This window comes from Camelina sativa, chromosome 17 (assembly GCF_000633955.1).
Source record: "Camelina sativa cultivar DH55 chromosome 17, Cs, whole genome shotgun sequence".
Classification (NCBI taxonomy): domain Eukaryota; kingdom Viridiplantae; phylum Streptophyta; class Magnoliopsida; order Brassicales; family Brassicaceae; genus Camelina; species Camelina sativa.
Genome location: NC_025701.1, coordinates 27,537,530 through 27,557,867, shown reverse-complemented (window position 1 = coordinate 27,557,867; position 20,338 = coordinate 27,537,530). Strand labels below are relative to the sequence as shown.

Sequence of the window (20,338 nt, the reverse complement as noted above, 5' to 3'; positions counted from 1 at the left end):
AAAAAAAAAAAAAAATAGTCTTTGTTCAAACATCTTTTTCATAATAATTTTGTAACCTTTTTATTCTAATTGACTTCCTACACATATTGATTTAGAACTCCTATCAACATCTAACCTTTTTTCTTTTTTTTACAATTTTACATTTCACAACAAATTGTGAGTTGGAATCAGAAAGATGAGGAGGTGAATATAAACATTAGTATCAATAATTTTAAGATTTAACAAAAAGAAAGAAAAATGTACATTTACGTATATCTTTGGGGTCAATTACATCTACTTAATACATATGTTAAGTGAAGATAAATTAAAAAACTCAACATGATTAGTGACATAAACTAAAACTACAACTATGAATATGACATTGACTTTTTTTTTTACGGTAAAACCTAAGTGAAGACTTATAAAATTTGTTACTCTTACACCGAAGAGAACAAGCTTTGAAGTTGGAGCTTAGCTTTGGAGCGGCGGATTGATAGAGTGGAGTTGGAGGTGGATTCTGAGTTGGTGGTTCGGTTTCTTACAACGGGGATTGGTGATTCTCATCCATTGTCTTTTCTGGTGCGTCTGTGCCATGCCTTTATCTCACGGGACTGGATAGTCCGGGTTATTCATGTGTATAGGGAAGCTAACCGCCTCGCAGATGGTTTAGCTACTTATTCTTTTACTTTCCCATTAGGTTATCATGTTTTGGATACAATTCCTTCTTTTGCTGAACCTTTACTGAATGCACACTTATCAGGACATGCGTGTCCTCCTCTTGTTAGAATGTAGTTTTTCTTGTTTTAATAATAAAAGCTGGGAGGATTTCCTCCCGGTCATTTACCAAAAAAAAAAAAAAGCTTTGAAGTTACTTTAAAACTTGGATAACTCTAATTCTTTTTGATAGAAATATGACTTGTGATTTTTGGGGAAGTGATACATTTTTTACTGTATTAATTTTGGTGTTTTAGGCTAAGAAAAGGAAAATAAACAAAATTTACTATATAGTATATATATACTTGTGAGGGTCCATAGTTCGTCTAGGTGTACAAAAGACTTGAATACTCATATCGAAGTACTTGGTTTATATGCCGTTTAACTTCATTTCGAAAAATAGTAGTAGAACGAATTCTTCTTTCGTTTCAGAAAATCATATATTAGTTATACAATCGGTTATGTTTGATGATTATAATCTTCAAATTTATCTTTTTCATTACAATAAATTTTATAGTAAAAACAAATTATTTGTTTCCAAAACAACATCTTTATGGTATAGATTTACGGTTAGAAAAAACTATATTTATTTGTAAATTTTGTTACATGAAAAATATCTTGCATGACAAATGCTAGATACACGTGTAATATTTCAATAACTCGTGACATTGTCTGTAACTCCTATTTCATCTTTGCATAAAATATTTTGGTTATATATGATTATATGTATAAATTATAAATTAACTTTGACTATGTAAGTAGGACAAATAAATCCTAAGGAATATGCATGATAGATATTATAATAATACTAATTTGAGGCCAAGAAGCAAAATATGTAACAAATTAAACTAAAGAAAAGAAAATTGAATTAAACTGACAAATCATACCATGTGATGACTCCACCTTATTCCAAATTTTAGAAAAATAACAACAGTGTCAACATGTATCACTTCCACAAAATCACTTGTCATACTTCCATGAATTGTTTTTAGAGAATTATGTATAGCTAAAAAATTCATATTATTTACCCCACAAAATCTCATTCACTCATCTGAATTAATTAATAATTCTTAGCTCCCAAAGCAACTTCTTCATGGTATAGATTTACGTTTCGTAAAAATTATATTTATTTGCAAAATTTGTTGCATGAAAAATGCTATATACACGTGTTGTACTTCAATAGCTTTTGACATTGTCTGTAACTTCTATTTCATCTTCGCATACACGAACAACCAATTTTGGTTATATATGTATAAATCATCTTTAACTATGTAAGTATATATCTTGCATGAGAAATATTATATACACATGTAGTACTTCAATAACTCGTGACATTGTCTGTAACTCCTATTTCATCTTCGCATACACAAACAACTAATTTTGGTTATATATGTATAAATAATCTTTGACTATGTAAGTATATATCTTGCATGAAAAATGCTATATACACGTGTAGTACTTCAATAACTCTTGACATTGTTTGTAACTCCTATTTCATCTTCGCATACACGAACAACTAATTTTGGTTATATATATAAAAATCATCTTTGACTATATAAATATATATCTTGCATGAAAAATGCTATATACACGTGTAGTACTTCAATAACTCTTGACATTGTTTGTAACTCCTATTTCATCTTCGCATACACGAACAACTAATTTTGGTTATATATATAAAAATCATCTTTGACTATATAAATATATATCTTGCATGAAAAATGCTATATACACGTGTAGTACTTCAATAACTCTTGACATTGTTTGTAACTCCTATTTCATCTTCGCATACACGAACAACTAATTTTGGTTATATATATAAAAATCATCTTTGACTATATAAATATATATCTTGCATGAAAAATGCTATATACACGTGTAGTACTTCAATAACTCTTGACATTGTTTGTAACTCCTATTTCATCTTCGCATACACGAACAACTAATTTTGGTTATATATATAAAAATCATCTTTGACTATATAAATATATATCTTGCATGAAAAATGCTATATACACGTGTAGTACTTCAATAACTCTTGACATTGTTTGTAACTCCTATTTCATCTTCGCATACACGACCAACTAAGTTTGGTTATATATGCATAAATCATCTTTGACTATGTAAGTATATATCTTGTATGAAAAATTCTATATACACGTGTAATACTTCAATAACTCGTGACATTGTCTGTAACTCTTATTTCATCTTCGCATACATGAAAAACTAATTTTGGTTTATATATGTATAAATCATCTTTGACTATGTAAGTATATAGGACAAATAATTCCTAAGGAATATGATACATATTTAAGATAAAAATAATTTGAAGCTAAGAAGAAAAGTATGTAACAAGTTAAACTAAAGAAAAGAAAGTTGAATTAAACGGACCACTATACCATGTGATGAGTCTACCCCATTCCAAATTTTAGTAAATAACAACACTGTTAAAAAATAGCACTTCCACAAAATCACATGCATATGTTTTTGAAAACAAACTTAAAGAATTAAGTATAACTTATAAATTTATACTCCTTCCGTTTCATAAAGAGTGTCATTCTAGAGAATTTTTTTTTATTTCACAAAGAATGTCATTTTATATTTCTAATGAGTGTTTTAATGCTAAATTTTCTTTTTACCCCTAAACCCAAATCTATTTTCATTGAACTTAGATCATTAATCACTTATTAAATAAGGACAAACATGTATAATTCAAACTTTTCTTAATTTGTGTGAAATGTGTCAAAATGACACTCTTTGTGAAACGGAGGGAGTAGTAAATTCACCCCACCCAATCTCATTTACTCATCTCAACTAATTAATAATTTTTAGTTTCCAAAGCAACCTTTGAATGGTATTTACGGTTAGAAAAAATACAATATTTATTTGCAAATTTCGTTGCACAAAAAGATCTTACATGATAAATACTATATACACGTATAATACTTCAATAATTTGTGACATTGTATGTAACTCCTATTTCATCTTCGCATGAACAAACAACTAATTTTGGTTATATATGTATAAATCATCTTTGACTATGTATGTAAATACGACAAATAAGTCCTAAGAAATATGATACAAATTTACAAGAAGACTAAGGTATAGAAGCAAAGTATGTAAACTAGTGAGAAAAAAATTGAATTAAACGGACAAATTATACCATGTAATGACTCCACCCTATTCCCAAATTTAGAAAAATAGCAACACTGTAAAGAAGTATCACTTCCACTAAACCAGAAGTCATACTTCTATGTAATATAAAGTTACGGGGTGTTACTGGATTTTAATTTATAAAAAATTTTGAAGACTTCAAGAAAATCATGAAAAGTTAATAAGATAATTTTTTTAAGGATTGCTAGAGAGTATTCTATAGTTTGTTGATTAGTTTCCTAAAATCTTGTAAAATGTTTTAATCAATCTCTGTATTTTTTAATACTTTTTATGACTTTATTTTGTGAAGAAAGAGTATAAAATCATGAACCAATAACATAATAATTAAATTCATCAACAATCCTAGATTCTTTTGTTTTAATTGAATAACACAAAACTTTTAATGACTTTATAAAAGTTTGAATTCAATAACCCAAATTTGTTAAGATTTTAAATGACTTTTTACAAATCACAAACTAATAACACTAAACTTTAGCAGAATTTAACAAATATTGATCTAATAACAACCAATTCTACGTAACAATTAAAATCTTTAAAACTTTATTCAAAATTTAAACCAATAACCTTCACTAAGAGAATGAAGTATATCCGATAAATTTATAAGAAATTCATAGTAGTTACCCCACCAAATTTCATTTACTCATCGCAATTGATTAATAATTCTTAGTTCCCAAAACAATCTCTTTATGGTATAGATTTATCTATCTAGAAAACTACATATACAGGGTTTTATTTAAGAAATTAAGGATCCTCCTTGATAATTACACTTCATTATTACTAATCTTCACTTGTAACATTTCTCTCTAACTAGCTTCTGTTTTGTTTTCCACAATCCGTCCGTTAAAACAGATTCTAAGATAAAATGACGGCCAGTTTATTATCAATGATGACTAGTGTGCATGCATTATCTAGCGCAGTTAAATAAATAGCTACTTGAACGAATAGAATAAATTAACGCCAAACCTTGAAGATTAATCGAGGTTAAGTAGGTAACGCATTACACTAATTAATTTAATCGGATAAATACGTAAAAATGTACTTAATAAAAGTATAAAAAACTATTAAACAAATATTTGGGTATATAAAGCGACAAAAATGTTTTTCGTCTTGTTGTTTTCGAGAAGCTTCTTTTTATTTATTTCTTGGAATTAAAAAATATTATGCAAATCCACGTCAGCAGCGCATTACAAAAAATGAAAGACCACAACACGACCTTGGGTCAGCATTACAAAGACCCAACCCTGACTCGCCACGTCGACAAATGCCAGCTAATTAAGGACGAGGATAATTTCGTAATTGAGTCCACACCAAAGAACCCTTGAGTTGCTCGTCGCGAGCGAAAAAAAAAAAAAAAGGGGGATTTAAAGTGGCAGCAGTAAAAATCACTTTTTCTTTGTTATCTCGTTTGGTTAGGAGAGCTGAGAGAAAAAAGAGAAGAACGCAGAGAGGAAAGAGAGAGGTAGGGTTGGGTGTTTCTGTACGGAGTTTTCTCGGTTAATCTAAGCTTCTCCGGCGAGAGATTGTAGCTATCTCAGGTAAAATCGCGGTGGTTTTGAGTTTGTTCTTCACTTAATCTGTGTTCGATCTGCGTGTTTACTTGGTTTTTTTGTTCTCTTACTCGATTGGGTGGATCCGCTTCTTTTTGGGGTTATAGTTCACTAATAGTTTCTTCTTCTTCGTTGATCTCTGTAATTTTGGATCTATTTACTTCGTAGCGGTTTATAGTGTGTGTTTTGTATTGTGTTCGTCTTCGAAGATAATTAGGGTTTTCTTCTTGTTGCTTGCTTTTTTTTGTTGAAGGTTTCGTGCTTGGTTTCTTACTTCTTTTTCTGATTACATCACTGATTGTAGCGGTTTTTGTATTGTTCGTCTTCGAAGATAGTTAGGGTTTTTTTTTTTTTTTTTAATTTCCTTGTTTGCTTCGATGCTTTGATGAATTCGTGCTTGTTTTCTTACTACTTTCTTCTGATTTACTTCGTTTTCTATGTTTTCTTTTGTCTTTCAAGGATAAGTTAGATATGACTCGCTGTTCTGTTGTTATTTTCACAGGTAACATTATGGTTAGAAAGAGAAGAACTGATGCTCCATCTGAAGGTGGCGAAGGCTCTGGTTCTCGTGAAGCTGGTCCAGTCTCAGGTGGTGGACGTGGTTCACAGCGAGGTGGTTTCCAGCAGGGAGGTGGAGGACAACACCAAGGTGGTTTCCAGCAGGGAGGTGAAGGAGGAGGACAACACCAAGGCGGAAGGGGTTATAACCCTCAGTATCAACAGGGAGGTCGTGGTGGTGGTGGTCGTGGTCGTGGATATGGCCAACCGCCACAACAGCAATACCAACAACAGCAACAACAGTATGGTGGTCCACAAGAGTACCAGGGAAGAGGAAGAGGAGGGCCTCCTCATCAAGGAGGTCGAGGAGGGTATGGCGGTGGCCGTGGAGGCGGACCTTCTTCTGGACCGCCACAGAGACAATCAGTTCCCGAGCTGCATCAAGCTACCTCACCTACTTATCAAGCGGTGTCTTCTCAGCCTACACTGTCTGAGGTGAGTCCTACCCAGGTGCCCGAACCTACTGTTCTGACTCAGCAATTTGAACAGCTCTCTGTCGAACAAGGAGCTCCCAGTCAAGCAATCCAGCCTATACCTTCTTCTAGCAAGGCTTATAAGTTTCCAATGAGGCCTGGTAAAGGACAGAGTGGTAAACGTTGCATTGTCAAGGCTAACCATTTCTTTGCTGAACTGCCTGACAAGGATTTGCACCAGTATGATGTGAGTTTTGGTTACCTTGTTCCCTTAGCATTAGCTACCCTACATCTAATGTCTGTTTATGGATTAACCTGACAAAATGTGTTCTTTCTGTTAGGTTACAATTACTCCAGAAGTTACTTCAAGGGGTGTTAATCGTGCTGTGATGAAACGACTTGTTGATTCATATCGTGAATCACACCTTGGAAAGCGTCTTCCTGCCTATGATGGTCGGAAAAGTCTGTACACTGCTGGACCACTTCCGTTTGTCTCCAAGGAGTTCAGAATTACTCTACTTGACGAGGAAGAAGGGGCTGGGGGACAAAGGTTAACTTCTTATATATATATTTTTTGTTTGTTTTTTAATAAGGAATTTTCAGAATAAATAATGCATTCCCTACTTAACAGACGAGAGAGGGAATTCAAAGTTGTTATCAAGCTAGCTGCACGTGCTGATCTGCATCACTTAGGATTATTTTTAGAGGGGAAACAAGCCGATGCCCCACAAGAAGCTCTGCAGGTTCTTGACATTGTTCTTCGTGAGCTGCCTACCTCTAGGTACCCGGTTACTCATCCTAGGATGTTTTCTTTGTGAGTCTCAGCTGTTTCAGTTTTGCTAACATTTTAGAAACAGGTATACTCCGGTGGGCCGGTCTTTTTATTCCCCAGATATAGGAAGAAAGCAATCATTGGGCGATGGCTTGGAGAGCTGGCGTGGATTCTACCAAAGCATTCGTCCCACACAGATGGGCTTATCACTCAATATTGGTGCGATGGCATGCTGTATTACATTCAATAATTTTTTATTTCTGGATCTCCTTGTAATATTTCAGCTGACGTTTGTGCTGTAATTTTGTGTCTTATGCAGATATGTCATCGACAGCATTCATAGAGGCATCCCCTGTGATTACCTTTGTCTGTGATTTGCTGAACCGGGATATTTCATCTCGCCCTTTATCCGATGCTGATCGCGTGAAGGTATGAGTCAGTTGACATTTTCTGATAATAATTTTTTAATCACCTTCTGTAGGAAGTGAATAGCTGTATTCATCTACTCTTTTTTTGTATAATGAATTTCAAATATTCTTCTGTCAACAGATAAAAAAGGCTCTTAGAGGTGTCAAGGTTGAAGTGACTCATCGTGGAAACATGCGTCGGAAGTACCGTATTTCTGGCTTGACTGCTGTGGCCACTCGGGAATTGACGTGCGTATTTGTTTAAGCTTTGTTATTCTTATTTCGTGAATGGTGTGAACCAGATGAAATTAATTTATACTTTTTGCTTTTACCCTTTTCAGATTCCCAGTAGATGAAAGAAATACTCAGAAATCTGTTGTAGAATACTTCCACGAAACATATGGCTTTCGCATTCAGCACACTCAACTACCATGCTTACAAGTTGGGAATTCTAACAGGCCAAATTACTTACCAATGGAGGTAATGTTTAAATACATCATCAACTTTGATTAGATCACCAATCCTTCCTATTCTAATGCTTGTTGTACAGGTATGCAAGATTGTTGAAGGCCAGCGATATTCGAAAAGATTGAATGAAAGACAGATCACTGCTTTGCTTAAGGTGACCTGTCAGCGCCCCCTAGAACGAGAAAAAGATATCTTGCGGGTATGCTTCTTTATTTTGCGAGTTTCTAATTGCCAGCCTATCTTGCTAGTCATTTTAAATGATGTAAACTGTGGATCGTTGTAGAATGGGATAGTTGTAAAATCTGTTTCTTCTTGCTTGGTTGCGTGTGTTTGTTTGAATTAAGTGACTTTTTCATGCTATTAATTTAAATCCATATAAACTGGTGGTGAAAATCTCACTAGGAATGAATAATTTTAACACCTGTTTCTTCTTACTTGTCTGCATGTGTTTGCTTGAAACAAGTGAGTTAGCTTGAGATGATGCCTTTAGCTAATAATAGACAGCGAAGCTAATCACCATATTCAGAGTTGTGCTTTTAATTTAGCTGCCTGCTTATCTGTTTTCTGGAGAAATTTTGTATAGATATTTATCACTTCGAAGTTTTTAGCATGTAAATGTTAAGTATTCATCTACTGTTGAATACTCAATTGTTTATTTCTAACAAATAATATCATTTTCTTTGATTGGCTAGACGGTACAACTCAACAATTATGAGAAAGATCCCTATGCTCAGGAGTTTGGTATCAAAATAAGTACGTCTCTGGCTTCTGTTGAGGCTCGTATACTGCCTCCTCCATGGGTATAGTACTCTTTCCTCTTGTTTTTTGCTTTTACACTTTCTTGTTTACTCAAATTAGGGTTCCAACGTGAGTTTACTGCTTTTTTTTTTTGTTTCCTGCAGCTTAAGTATCACGAGTCTGGAAGGGAAGGAACTTGTTTGCCTCAAGTTGGTCAATGGAATATGATGAATAAGGTATAGATGAAAAGGCTCCTGGATTCAACTAAGCACTTGAATCTTATTTCCTTGTGTTACCTATGTAATTATGCTGTCAGTTCTTTCAAAGAGTGTTTCCTTCGTGTTCGTTTTTGCAAGTAAGTGATCACAACATTTTCTGTTGTCTGACTGCCATGACTTTCTCTGCAGAAAATGATCAATGGTGGAACAGTGAATAATTGGATCTGCATCAACTTTTCTAGGCAAGTGCAGGACAATCTAGCACGTACGTTTTGTCAGGAACTTGCTCAAATGTGCTACGTATCTGGCATGGTGAGTGTTTTAAAGTACAGCTTAATCAGTTAGCACAACGTGATCTGTTTATTTTTAACCTTTCCTACCCTATATTTTGATTATTTCTTACCTGCAGGCATTTAATCCAGAACCAGTCCTTCCACCAGTCAGTGCTCGTCCTGAGCAAGTGGAGAAGGTCTTGAAGACTAGATATCATGATGCCACATCCAAACTCTCTCAAGGAAAAGAAATTGATCTGCTTATTGTCATTCTGCCCGACAATAACGGATCATTGTATGGTATGTACCATGTTCTATGTGCTTCATTGTCTTTTTTTCCTTATTACACACTTTTGATTGTTAATTTTCCTTTGTATGATCTATTGCAGGTGATTTGAAGCGCATATGTGAGACCGAACTTGGCATTGTCTCTCAATGCTGCCTGACGAAGCATGTCTTTAAGATGAGCAAACAATACATGGCAAATGTTGCCTTGAAGATTAATGTGAAGGTTGGAGGAAGGAATACAGTGCTTGTTGATGCTCTATCAAGGCGGATTCCTCTAGTCAGTGATCGCCCCACCATTATATTTGGGGCTGATGTTACGCATCCTCACCCTGGAGAGGATTCAAGCCCGTCTATTGCTGCTGTAAGTTGATCTCATTTTACATTCTACTTCTTTGATCATATTCTTCCGTTTATCTTTCTGGCCTTGACCTTTTTGAATTGTGCTTGTCTGATTGACAATGAAATTTGTTTTTCAGGTTGTTGCATCCCAGGATTGGCCTGAAATTACCAAATATGCTGGATTGGTCTGCGCTCAGGCACATAGGCAGGAGCTCATTCAGGATCTGTTCAAAGAGTGGAAGGATCCTCAAAAAGGGGTAGTGACTGGTGGCATGATAAAGTACGTCTTGATATTCAGACAAGCACAATTTGTTTTTAGCTTCAGCTTAACTCTACTACTACTTGGTTTTTAGCTCCAGCTTGCTCTCAAGTAACAAATCTGTTCTCACTTTTTTTCCCTTACTTTCTGACAGGGAGTTGCTCATAGCCTTCCGTAGATCAACTGGGCATAAACCGCTACGGATCATCTTCTACAGGTAATTAACTCTACCTATGGCATTTACTTAACTATATAACTTCGTATCTTTCTTTCTAAAATGTATTATATGGTGGTATTTCCCTACAGGGATGGTGTCAGTGAGGGACAATTTTACCAAGTTTTGCTCTATGAACTTGATGCTATCCGCAAGGTAAGAGAAACTTCTAACAAATGACTTGTGTTATGTGCTGGCTGTCTTTCTTTTTAATCTGACTTTAATTCAACCCATTTCAGGCTTGTGCTTCGCTGGAAGCAGGTTATCAGCCACCAGTGACGTTTGTGGTGGTGCAGAAGCGCCATCACACGAGGCTGTTTGCTCACAACCACAATGATCGTCATTCGGTGGACAGAAGTGGAAATATATTACCTGGTGAGACACGTTTGGATCTTTGAAATTTTTTGCGTGTACTTAATTAGCTGCAAATCCTTTTTGCATTGGTTTTAACCCCCTTTTGTTGATTGTAGGCACTGTTGTGGATTCGAAAATATGTCACCCAACAGAGTTCGACTTTTACCTCTGCAGTCATGCTGGTATTCAGGTATAACTCATAATCTCCAACAGTTAATAATCTCAGTGATTTTATGGAAGTGCTTAACAAATCAAAATTCCATGAACAGGGTACTTCTCGACCTGCTCATTATCACGTTCTTTGGGATGAGAACAACTTTACTGCAGATGGACTTCAATCTCTGACCAATAACTTATGTTACACGTAAGTATCTTTTACCCTTTGTATATTATACGTTGTTGTACAAGTGTTTAAGATAAAGAGGAAAAGAAGGGTAACAACATTTAAACCTACCTTTCTTTGTCTTGGACAGGTATGCAAGATGCACCCGCTCGGTTTCAATTGGTGAGTTTTGTGTTTCCCTCCCTTAATTATTGACATCTTGATTTTGATAGAAAGAAGAGAAAATTAAGTATTTTGGTGTTTTGGGATATTGTAGTGCCGCCTGCATATTATGCACATCTAGCAGCATTTAGGGCTCGATTCTACATGGAGCCAGAGACATCAGACAGTGGGTCGATGGCTAGCGGGAGCATGGCACGTGGAGGTGGAATGGGAGGTAGAAGCACACGTGGGCCTAATGTCAATGCTGCAGTGAGGCCACTCCCAGCACTGAAAGAGAATGTGAAGCGTGTTATGTTCTACTGCTGAGTTGATTCACCTCTACTCTATCCATGTTTTTTTATCTGGCCCTAATTAATGAATAAAATCATGTTTGCTTTCTAAGACTTGTCTTATGAGAAGTTGCTGCAAGCCTAGTATTTTGGATATTTCAAGTTCTGCCACTCTTTCTATATGGGTATGATGAGATGCTTTATGATAATAGTTATGTTTGACAATGACTACTTTTTTCAAAACAGACTTTGGTCCTTCCTTTAATTATGTGTTAAAACTTAAAATAGTATTTAAGATTATTTTATGATGTTATTCGTAGTTTCGACCACACTACATGACTAAAAATTGTACTAGTAAGATACTTAAACTGACGTACTCAGGTAACGTAATTTTGTTTACTGGGGTTCACAGCCTGCATGTGCGTAAAAATGCCTACAGCGGAAAATTTACAATTTTTTTTGGTAAGGCGGATATTACTGCCTCTTTTATGCTTCCTGTTGATTCAAAAGATTTCCGAAATCTCACCCTCCCTATGTTATACCCGATGAAAGTGTCCTTTCCGGATATTTGCAGCATTTATTGTAAAATTTTCAAAGCCCATTAATGTCCCCATATCCATCTCTCTCTGATTCAGGCGTTTGCCTTTTTCTTCCTTGTAATTTGAAAAATGCGGTTTTTGAATTTTCCTTGAGCTTCCCCTGTTTCTCTACCTTCCTTTAACCTGCAAAGTAATCACTCTTGGTGTGAAGACAGAACACATGGATGCCTCTCAGCTTCCTCTTCCACAATTGCCATCTTTCTCTGGTAAAGTAATCTTCCTATTCAAACACTCAGACTTCGTTGTATGCGTTTTTATGCTTACTTGGTTTGTAATCTTGGTGAATGAACACAGAGCTCGAGTCTCGGATGCAAGTAATGCGCGTCTCTGCTCTTGAAGAAAACCAAACCGGTGAAACGTTTTCTCAACGTGCTGAATGGTTTTACCAGAGACGTCCTCTCCTTCTTTCACTCTGTCAAGATCTCTACGATGGTTACGCCACTCTCTTGGACCGTTTCGATCACTCCAAACTACAAAACCCTAAACAACTCATTCCTCACGACAATGATACCGATACGGACATCACTTCCGAAGTAGAGAGCATCCTGTCCTTCCAACAGACGATGGAAGTCTCCATTTGTGATAAGCAAAAGAACATTGAAGAGTTAGTCTCGCAGCTCGTGAGTGCAAACTCGGAGAAAGATATCGCCAAGCACGAGTTACAACGCAGAGAACAAAACTTGCAAGAAGCTTCCAAGACGATTGAGTTGCTAAAGAAGCTTGTGATGTTGCTTGAGATGGAGAAAGAAGTAGCTGTAGAGGAAACTGCTAATCTCGGATACAAACTCACTTCTCTCTTGGAAGAGAACCGAGCGCTCGCCACCGAAGCGCTGTTTATGAAAAAGGAGGCAGTTAGGCTAGCAAGGTGCGTGCTTAAGATGAGGGATGAACATTTTCACAAGGTGTGTCATCTTCAGAACCAAATCTACACGATGCAGTCATCGAGAGAGGCTATCTACGAAAATGTAACCCCGCCGAGTTGCTTTGGATTGGATAGTAGTAAGAACAAGAGCAAGAAGAGAAAGATGAGTGAAACAAGAAGTAGTGAACCTGGAGAGAAAAAGAGATCCAAGTGGTTAAAGAGACTCAATACCATCAATCCCTTTACCAAATATTAGCATTAGCCCATCATCTTNACAAACTCACTTCTCTCTTGGAAGAGAACCGAGCGCTCGCCACCGAAGCGCTGTTTATGAAAAAGGAGGCAGTTAGGCTAGCAAGGTGCGTGCTTAAGATGAGGGATGAACATTTTCACAAGGTGTGTCATCTTCAGAACCAAATCTACACGCTGCAGTCATCGAGAGAGGCTATCTACGAAAATGTAACCCCGCCGAGTTGCTTTGGATTGGATAGTAGTAAGAACAAGAGCAAGAAGAGAAAGACGAGTGAAACAAGAAGTAGTGAACCTGGAGAGAAAAAGAGATCCAAGTGGTTAAAGAGACTCAATACCATCAATCCCTTTTCCAAATATTAGCATTAGCCCATCATCTTATGTGCTCCTGCAGCATGCTGAACTCTAAATTAGTTACTACTCTTTACATTGTATTCTGATAATAATTCAAAAGGATGGATAACAATAATGCCTGCGTCTGTTCTATTTGCCTCTATCTGCCCGGTTAGACATAGCAAAATTTATCATACCAAACACTTTGTTATAATCTATATAATAATAACAATCCGAATAAATGCTTTTTTCAATCGTACATTTTGAATAATTATTCAAAAATAATCTGTAGAAAAATTAGATTGTATGTTTTACAAAAAATTGGGATTGTTCAGTATAACAGTTTTTTTTTTTTAAATCGCAACTATTCATTGTAGAGTTGTATTTATTCGAATATTTGTATCTTTTGAAATCTATATATATTTGTTTGTTTGAACTGATTTCATTTTTTTTTTTGTCATGACACAAAATAATATAAAATTTTAATTTTTTTCTACATTTTTCTAAAATATTCTCTAGCATTTATTATTTGAAAACTAAATAAATTAGATTCATTGATGGACTTTAATTCAAGTATTGGTGATAGTAGATAGTCTTTTTAAAGAAAACTATTTTTGAGATTTTTATATACTCTTATTTCATAAAAATTCAATGCTATATAAGATTGTATTTAGTTTAATTGTCTAATTACTCCAATTTCTTGTATTCGTTTATTTATTTATATATTTTCTAATACCCATTTTTAAAAGGGGTTTTATGAAGTTTGCATCGTTTTTTCGACCATGTTTTCTTAAAATTTTCAAAGAAGGTTTTTACTATATTATCAGGGGTACGTTTTGATATTGATTTCTATGTTTATAGAGAAAGCTGATATTGATTTGTATGTTTATAGAGAAGGCTATTTCGACCATGTTTTCTTAAACTTCTCAAGGAAGGATTTTTTCTTTATCATCACGGGTTTGTTTTGATATTGTTTTATATGTTTATAGACTTTATTTCGTTAAGTGCCAGCGTTGACCAGCTAGTCAATGATTTGATCGGCGGTTCACTTATCATACATGCCAAGTTTACCAACATCATGGAATCGATGGAAACATTGAAGTCATTTTATTTTAAAACATCTCAAATTATTTAACAGAAGATAAACAAAGCTTTGTTTCGCATGTTGGTAGAGGAAGGAGTTGGAACAACAAATAAACTTTTCTCAATTCTTATAGAAATTGTTAATGGAGTAACATGGCCTATTGATTACTCACAGTAAAGCATCATAACGATATCATTAACAGTGAATTTTTGTCAAGATTTATCTATCTATGATAACATTTGGGAGCAACAAGCGAGTCTGAGTTCTATTGATACATGGAATGTTATGCCTAAGCCTGCTACTCAAGAATCAGTTGATTCTTTACGGAGAGTAAACATAGCAGAACAAACCAATGTGGAAAAAGACCGTATGATGTGCGCCATTTGTTTATTAACAAAATCTTTTAGAACTGCCTTGTGGTAATGTATTTCATTCTGAATGTATTGTTAGGTGGTTAGAAACAAGTAACAATTGTCCGTGTTGTCGTTTTGAGTTATCTTTGTAAATCGCATTTGAAACATGTATTATGTGAACCACGAGGTGGTGGGCTAGTGATTCTAGTCTTGGTGGAAGAGTCGCCCTGTTGGTCCATGCCAGAAATCGTTTCTTTCCAAGCGCAGAACTGTTCAACTTTATCCTTTTGGCCACATGGGTATGGACCCCATTGCTTACTGTCCATTTGCAAACCTGGGGGACCCTATCCGTAGGATACCCTTCCCCCAGAGATTAGTCTCATACTCCTCCATAGGTCTGGGGATTTACTCTGAGTTAACAAAAAAAACATATATTATGTGGTGTTTGCTTTATATTATATAGATCGATATTGTTATATAGAGTTTGTTAACAATATAAATATATAAAAAATATAATAATTACTAATACCATCAAAAAAATTTATTTTTAAAGAATTTAGCGTTGTTGTTTGTTTGCAGAAGAATTTAAAATGAGAAGAGGTAGAGTTATAGCTATTAATATATGAAGATTAATCTTAAAAAACGAAGTAATCATTTTCTTTTTTGAACAAATGAAATTTGAATTTAAACTATAAAAAAATATAGAAACAATTACTGAAATGTTATCCAAAAGTTGGTTTATTACTCATATCTATAAATCTTTTGAAAATTACTAGAATGTTTAGTGTGTTGGTTGTAATTACAATTTACTCTTGGGTTTTGTTTTTTGAATTTGAGTAAAAAATTAAAAAAAAATACACATCAACAAATTAAAATACACATCAGATATGATTTAACACGTCATTATGCATTTTTCTTAGATCTACAGTTTTGTTTTCTCTTGTTTATATTAACAGTTTCGACTGTTCATAACCAAAAAAAAACCTCTCTCTTCTCGCCGAAACCTAGTTTCGCCGGCGATACTCTATTTTTGTCCACTCTCTCGCCGTCAAACAAATCGTATTAAAACTTGAAACCCTAGATGAGATGAGATCAGAGAACAGATCAAACACTGAGTCCACCGTCAGAATTAGAATCATTGTCGCCGACGATTGAACCAGACGCGCCGGACCTTATTTGCCAGCTCGATAATGTTCAAGGAATGGTCGATGCACTCACTTGCGTACGATGGAAACGCCACCAGGTATCTCCCTTCTTTGGATAAATCCATCTAGGGTTTTTTTAATTTCATCGATCGTCCCTTCACTGATCTCTCTGCGAAAACTATGCGAATCCAGGATGCATTAGTGGAGTTATCTGAACACGGAATAGTATTAATCGTGGAGGAATCAGGTTGTCTTCAAGCCAAAGGTATCGATTTCTCAGTTCCCCCAAAAAAAAATTCGATTTCACCATGTTTGTTTGTGGAATCTGAAATGTTTTGAGGTTTAATCGGAGAAAGCTATTCACGAAATACGAGTATGGGTCTCAAGGGAGACCGAGATTTGGAATTAGCTTAGGTCTTTTTGTGGATTGCTTGAACACGTTTTCATCACCTGGACATTCGAATACTATAGAGATGAAGTATCCGGGTCCTGATATGGAGCTTCTTCTCAAGTATGAACTTATGATCCTCTGCTTTTGTTATTTCAGAAATATCTGATGCTAATTTCACTTCCAGTTTTGTGAATATTACTGATTGAGTTAGCTGATGTGTGTGTGTGTGTGTATGTTAGATCTGTGGATACACTAAACGCTTGCATCTACTCTGAGATAAGAACGAGAATCCCAGAAACCGTCACATGGGACTATAACTTTGAGCAGGCAGGAAGTGTGCCACTTACTTTTACCGTTAAGGTTGTAGTAACATAGTTTAGTATTGCTGTTCACTGAACATTTTTATATCCTCTTTCGCAGATAGACTTCATTACATTTGATATATCCTCTTTCGCAGATAGACTTCATGTATTATGCCAACACAGATCTTCTCCTTGCCTTTCATTGTGATACCGTAGTCTCCTACGGGTAACAATGAACTCAATTCATTCTAGTTGATCAAAAGAAGCTTTACTAATCAAGAATTGTAGCCAGGTTGTGTCAATTCTTCATATATTCGTAGAGAGAATGAGAGAGAGAGAGACAATGACGTTAGGGCTATGAGAAGGAGAAGAGGCAGTGTCTTCAAGATCATGATGACGACCAAAAGGAATCTCTCTATTTCTTGTCCTCTTGATGTTTATGGAATAATTAGACCCTTCTTGCTTAGACACGTGGAGAGTCTTCTTAGTGACGACAAACGACGCTGCGTCGGAGATGGAGGAAGATCTGCAATCTCCGGCGTGCACTATGCTTGAAGAAGCCTCGAAGAAATCCTCAAAGTACATAGTCCAGCTGCTTTCCTCCGGAGTTTGGTCGCCTGAAAACGCCGTTGTTTCATGTTTGCTCATAATGAAAGCATTGTTCATTGAACTCTCCATGAATAATTTGGAAGAGAAAAAGAGAGAAGGAAGAAATGAGATGAGAGTTCTCTTTGTATTGTTAGTTGATTCGTGATTGAATCGTTTTACAGTATATTTGTTAATATGTTAATCACAGCTATATTTGCTGTTGTTGCCTTCAGAAACTTGTATTTGTACCTAGTAGTTGTGTGCCTATACAACATTAATTTAACTTTTTACTGTAGGGATCCTAAATTGCCTCCATATATCATCATCATGCTAGTTGTGCTTGTATAGAGTATGTATAAAACTATAAATTAATTAAGAAACACAGCTTATACAAATTGCCATCTTTCTATATAACATTGAATTGACCATATGATACACATTAAATTGAGGCCATATGATACATATCTCTGTGTATTATTAAATAAACATATATGTTATGGCTGAGTTATTTATTTCGTACGGCTGAGTTATGTACTTTGTATGGCTGAGTTATGTACTTGGTACGGCTTCGTTTGGTCTTTCGTGTCGTGCCTCGATATTACAAAAAGTATTGTTGGGAAAACCCAACAATAATTTTGTGCCTGCTCAGATCCACACGCGTAATAAATTTATAAAGTTAGTTTTTTCACAATATATTATACAAAATAATTAAAAAACTGAATTCAAAATTCAAATAAAAAATAAAAAATTTCCGACGAAGTGACTAAGTGATAGCTGAGTTATTGACTTACACGGCTGACTTATGAAATATTTGTAAATTTATATTATTATAACTCAATATTTAAATGTACAATTGAAATAAGAATATTACAATTATTATAATCAATAAAAAGTAATAATTATAGAAAAGATTGATTTTTACACATTCTCACTAGAATGTGTTAAACATACAACACATGACGTTTAGGGGTTAGGATTAGGGTTGGGGTTTAGGGTTTGAGATGTAGGGTTTAGATGAGTAAAATTTTTTGTTTTTTGGTTTTGGTTCTAATGTGTTTGGTTTAAGGTGGTAAATGGATATACTAATATTATTACCATTTGAATATATTTTTAAAAAATCAAAAAAAAAATTGGTTATTTCCGGTTATGGGTCGGTTAGATTAAAATATAACCATAAATAACTCAAAATATATTGTAATTAAGTAGATTAGCCTAATATAACCAAAAGTAAGCCGAATATAACCGAAATTAACCAAACATACCAATTCAAAAATACCAAATTGGAAAAATTATTTTTTTCGGTTCGGTTCGGTTTGGTCGGTTATTTAGTCATTCTAATTTGAGGGTTGGCTGAGTTATGGCTGAGTTATCGTTTAGGGTCTTCTCAATAATATGAAAACGTATTCTTCTTTCATGGGTCTTTTGTTCTGTCAGATTCCTAATAAGTATTAAAACGTCTCTCGATATTACAAAAAGTGTTGATAGGGAAGCGCGAAAAATCACTAATTCTGTGCCTGCTCAAATCCACACGCATAATAAATTCATAAAGTGAGATTTTTATCACAAGATATTATTGCATATAATTAAATAATTATTATTCGAATTTAGAATTTTATTTTTTCAAAAGTATTAAAACGTCTCTCGATATTACAAAAAGTGTTGTTAGGGAAACACAAAAAATCACTAATTCTGTGCTGCTCAAATCCACACGCGTAATAAATTCATAAAGTAAGCTTTTTATCAAAAGATATTATTGCAAATAATTAAATAATTATTATTCGAATTTAGAATTTTATTTTTCTAAAAGTATTTCTCTAACAATTGAATATTAAAATTATTATAACTCAAAATTTAAATTTAGAATGGAAATATGTCTATTATTAGGTTAACTGATGGTTTCCCGCCAAAATATCAATTTACGGTTGAGTTATGAAAAACGGAAAAACGAAAGGTCATGTGACGGCTGAGTTATAGTGAGTTATGGCTTAGTTATCACAAGAAACAATCTGAAAGTAAATGGATGATATATAAGACTTTACGGCTGAGTTATAATATTTACGGGAAAACGAAAGGTCATGTGACGGCTGAGTTATAGTGAGTTATGGCTGAGTTATCACAAGAAAATCTGAAAGTAAATAGAAGATATATATGACTTTACGGCTGAGTTATAATATTTACGGGAAAACGAAAAGTCATGTGACAGCTCAGTTATAGTGAGTTATGGCTGAGTTATCAAAAAAATTATTTTTTTCGTTTTTATTTAATTCATATATCAAGAAAAAATTATTTTTACTGTTTTTTTTTATTTAATAACTTTTTTATTTAGTTATTTTATATCTCCTAAATTATTATTTTTTATTATCATTTGAAATGAAAATAGATATAGACCTAAATTTTATTCAAAAATGTTACCAATCACTAACAAAACTAATTTTTTTGAAGTTGAGTTTGAATAATCATGTGTTATGGTTGATGTACAAGTTTGAGGTATATCCTTTGTAAAATTGTTAACTCAAAAGATTATTCAACATCATGGAAATTTTCATGAGTTAAAGATGTGGTAAGTTGAGTTATCTATTTTTTTTAATTAAAAAAAAGAAAATTTAGTTATATAATACAAAAAAATATTTTTTCATTTTTATTTATTTCATATATAAAGAAAAATAATTTTTACTGTTTTTCTTTTATTTAATAACTTTTTTAATTAGTTATTTTATTTCTCCAATTTGAGTTGAGTTATCTATTTTTTTTAACTAAAAAAACGAAAATTCAGTTATATAATACAAAGAATTATTTTTTTCGTTTTTATTTAATTTATATAGTAAAAAAAATAATTTTTACTGTTTTTCTTTTATTTAATATCTTTTTTTAATTAGTTATTTTATTTCTCCTAAATTATTATTTTTTATTATCATTTGAAATGAAAATAGACATAGACCTAAAT

The 20,338-nt window shown here is 34.1% G+C and overlaps 3 protein-coding genes and 1 long non-coding RNA gene across 5 annotated transcripts; 3 read left to right on the top strand and 1 right to left on the bottom strand.

Annotated features, from left to right (window-relative positions):
* On the top strand, window positions 5,244-11,733 carry LOC104758139 (protein argonaute 1). Of its 2 annotated transcripts, none has more exons than XM_010480959.2 (22): window positions 5,244-5,402; window positions 5,917-6,632; window positions 6,727-6,935; window positions 7,017-7,166; window positions 7,237-7,376; window positions 7,477-7,586; window positions 7,707-7,813; window positions 7,906-8,044; window positions 8,115-8,231; window positions 8,725-8,832; window positions 8,935-9,006; window positions 9,178-9,300; window positions 9,398-9,560; window positions 9,650-9,909; window positions 10,025-10,167; window positions 10,301-10,363; window positions 10,453-10,516; window positions 10,600-10,735; window positions 10,831-10,904; window positions 10,984-11,078; window positions 11,188-11,219; window positions 11,314-11,733. In XM_010480959.2, exons 2-22 carry the CDS (start codon window positions 5,925-5,927, stop codon window positions 11,523-11,525), a joined length of 3,225 nt encoding a protein of 1,074 aa, XP_010479261.1. In that variant the 5' UTR covers window positions 5,244-5,402; window positions 5,917-5,924; the 3' UTR covers window positions 11,526-11,733. The 2 variants fall into 2 exon arrangements, with proteins under 2 accessions (XP_010479261.1, XP_010479262.1); XM_010480960.1 differs by having other exon boundaries at window positions 5,245-5,402; window positions 7,243-7,376.
* LOC104759836 (kinase-interacting family protein-like) lies at window positions 12,082-13,205 on the top strand. Its single transcript, XM_010482716.2, has 2 exons — window positions 12,082-12,293; window positions 12,382-13,205. Exons 1-2 carry the CDS (start codon window positions 12,248-12,250, stop codon window positions 13,203-13,205), a joined length of 870 nt encoding a protein of 289 aa, XP_010481018.1. The 5' UTR covers window positions 12,082-12,247.
* Window positions 15,910-16,935, top strand: LOC109130032. Its single transcript, XR_002036200.1, has 4 exons — window positions 15,910-16,211; window positions 16,306-16,624; window positions 16,744-16,864; window positions 16,925-16,935. It is a non-coding gene; the product is annotated as an uncharacterized LOC109130032 (long non-coding RNA).
* Window positions 17,113-17,813, bottom strand: LOC104758138. Its single transcript, XM_010480958.2, has one exon. The coding sequence runs from the start codon at window positions 17,482-17,484 to the stop codon at window positions 17,113-17,115; it is 372 nt and encodes a 123-aa protein (XP_010479260.1). The 5' UTR covers window positions 17,485-17,813.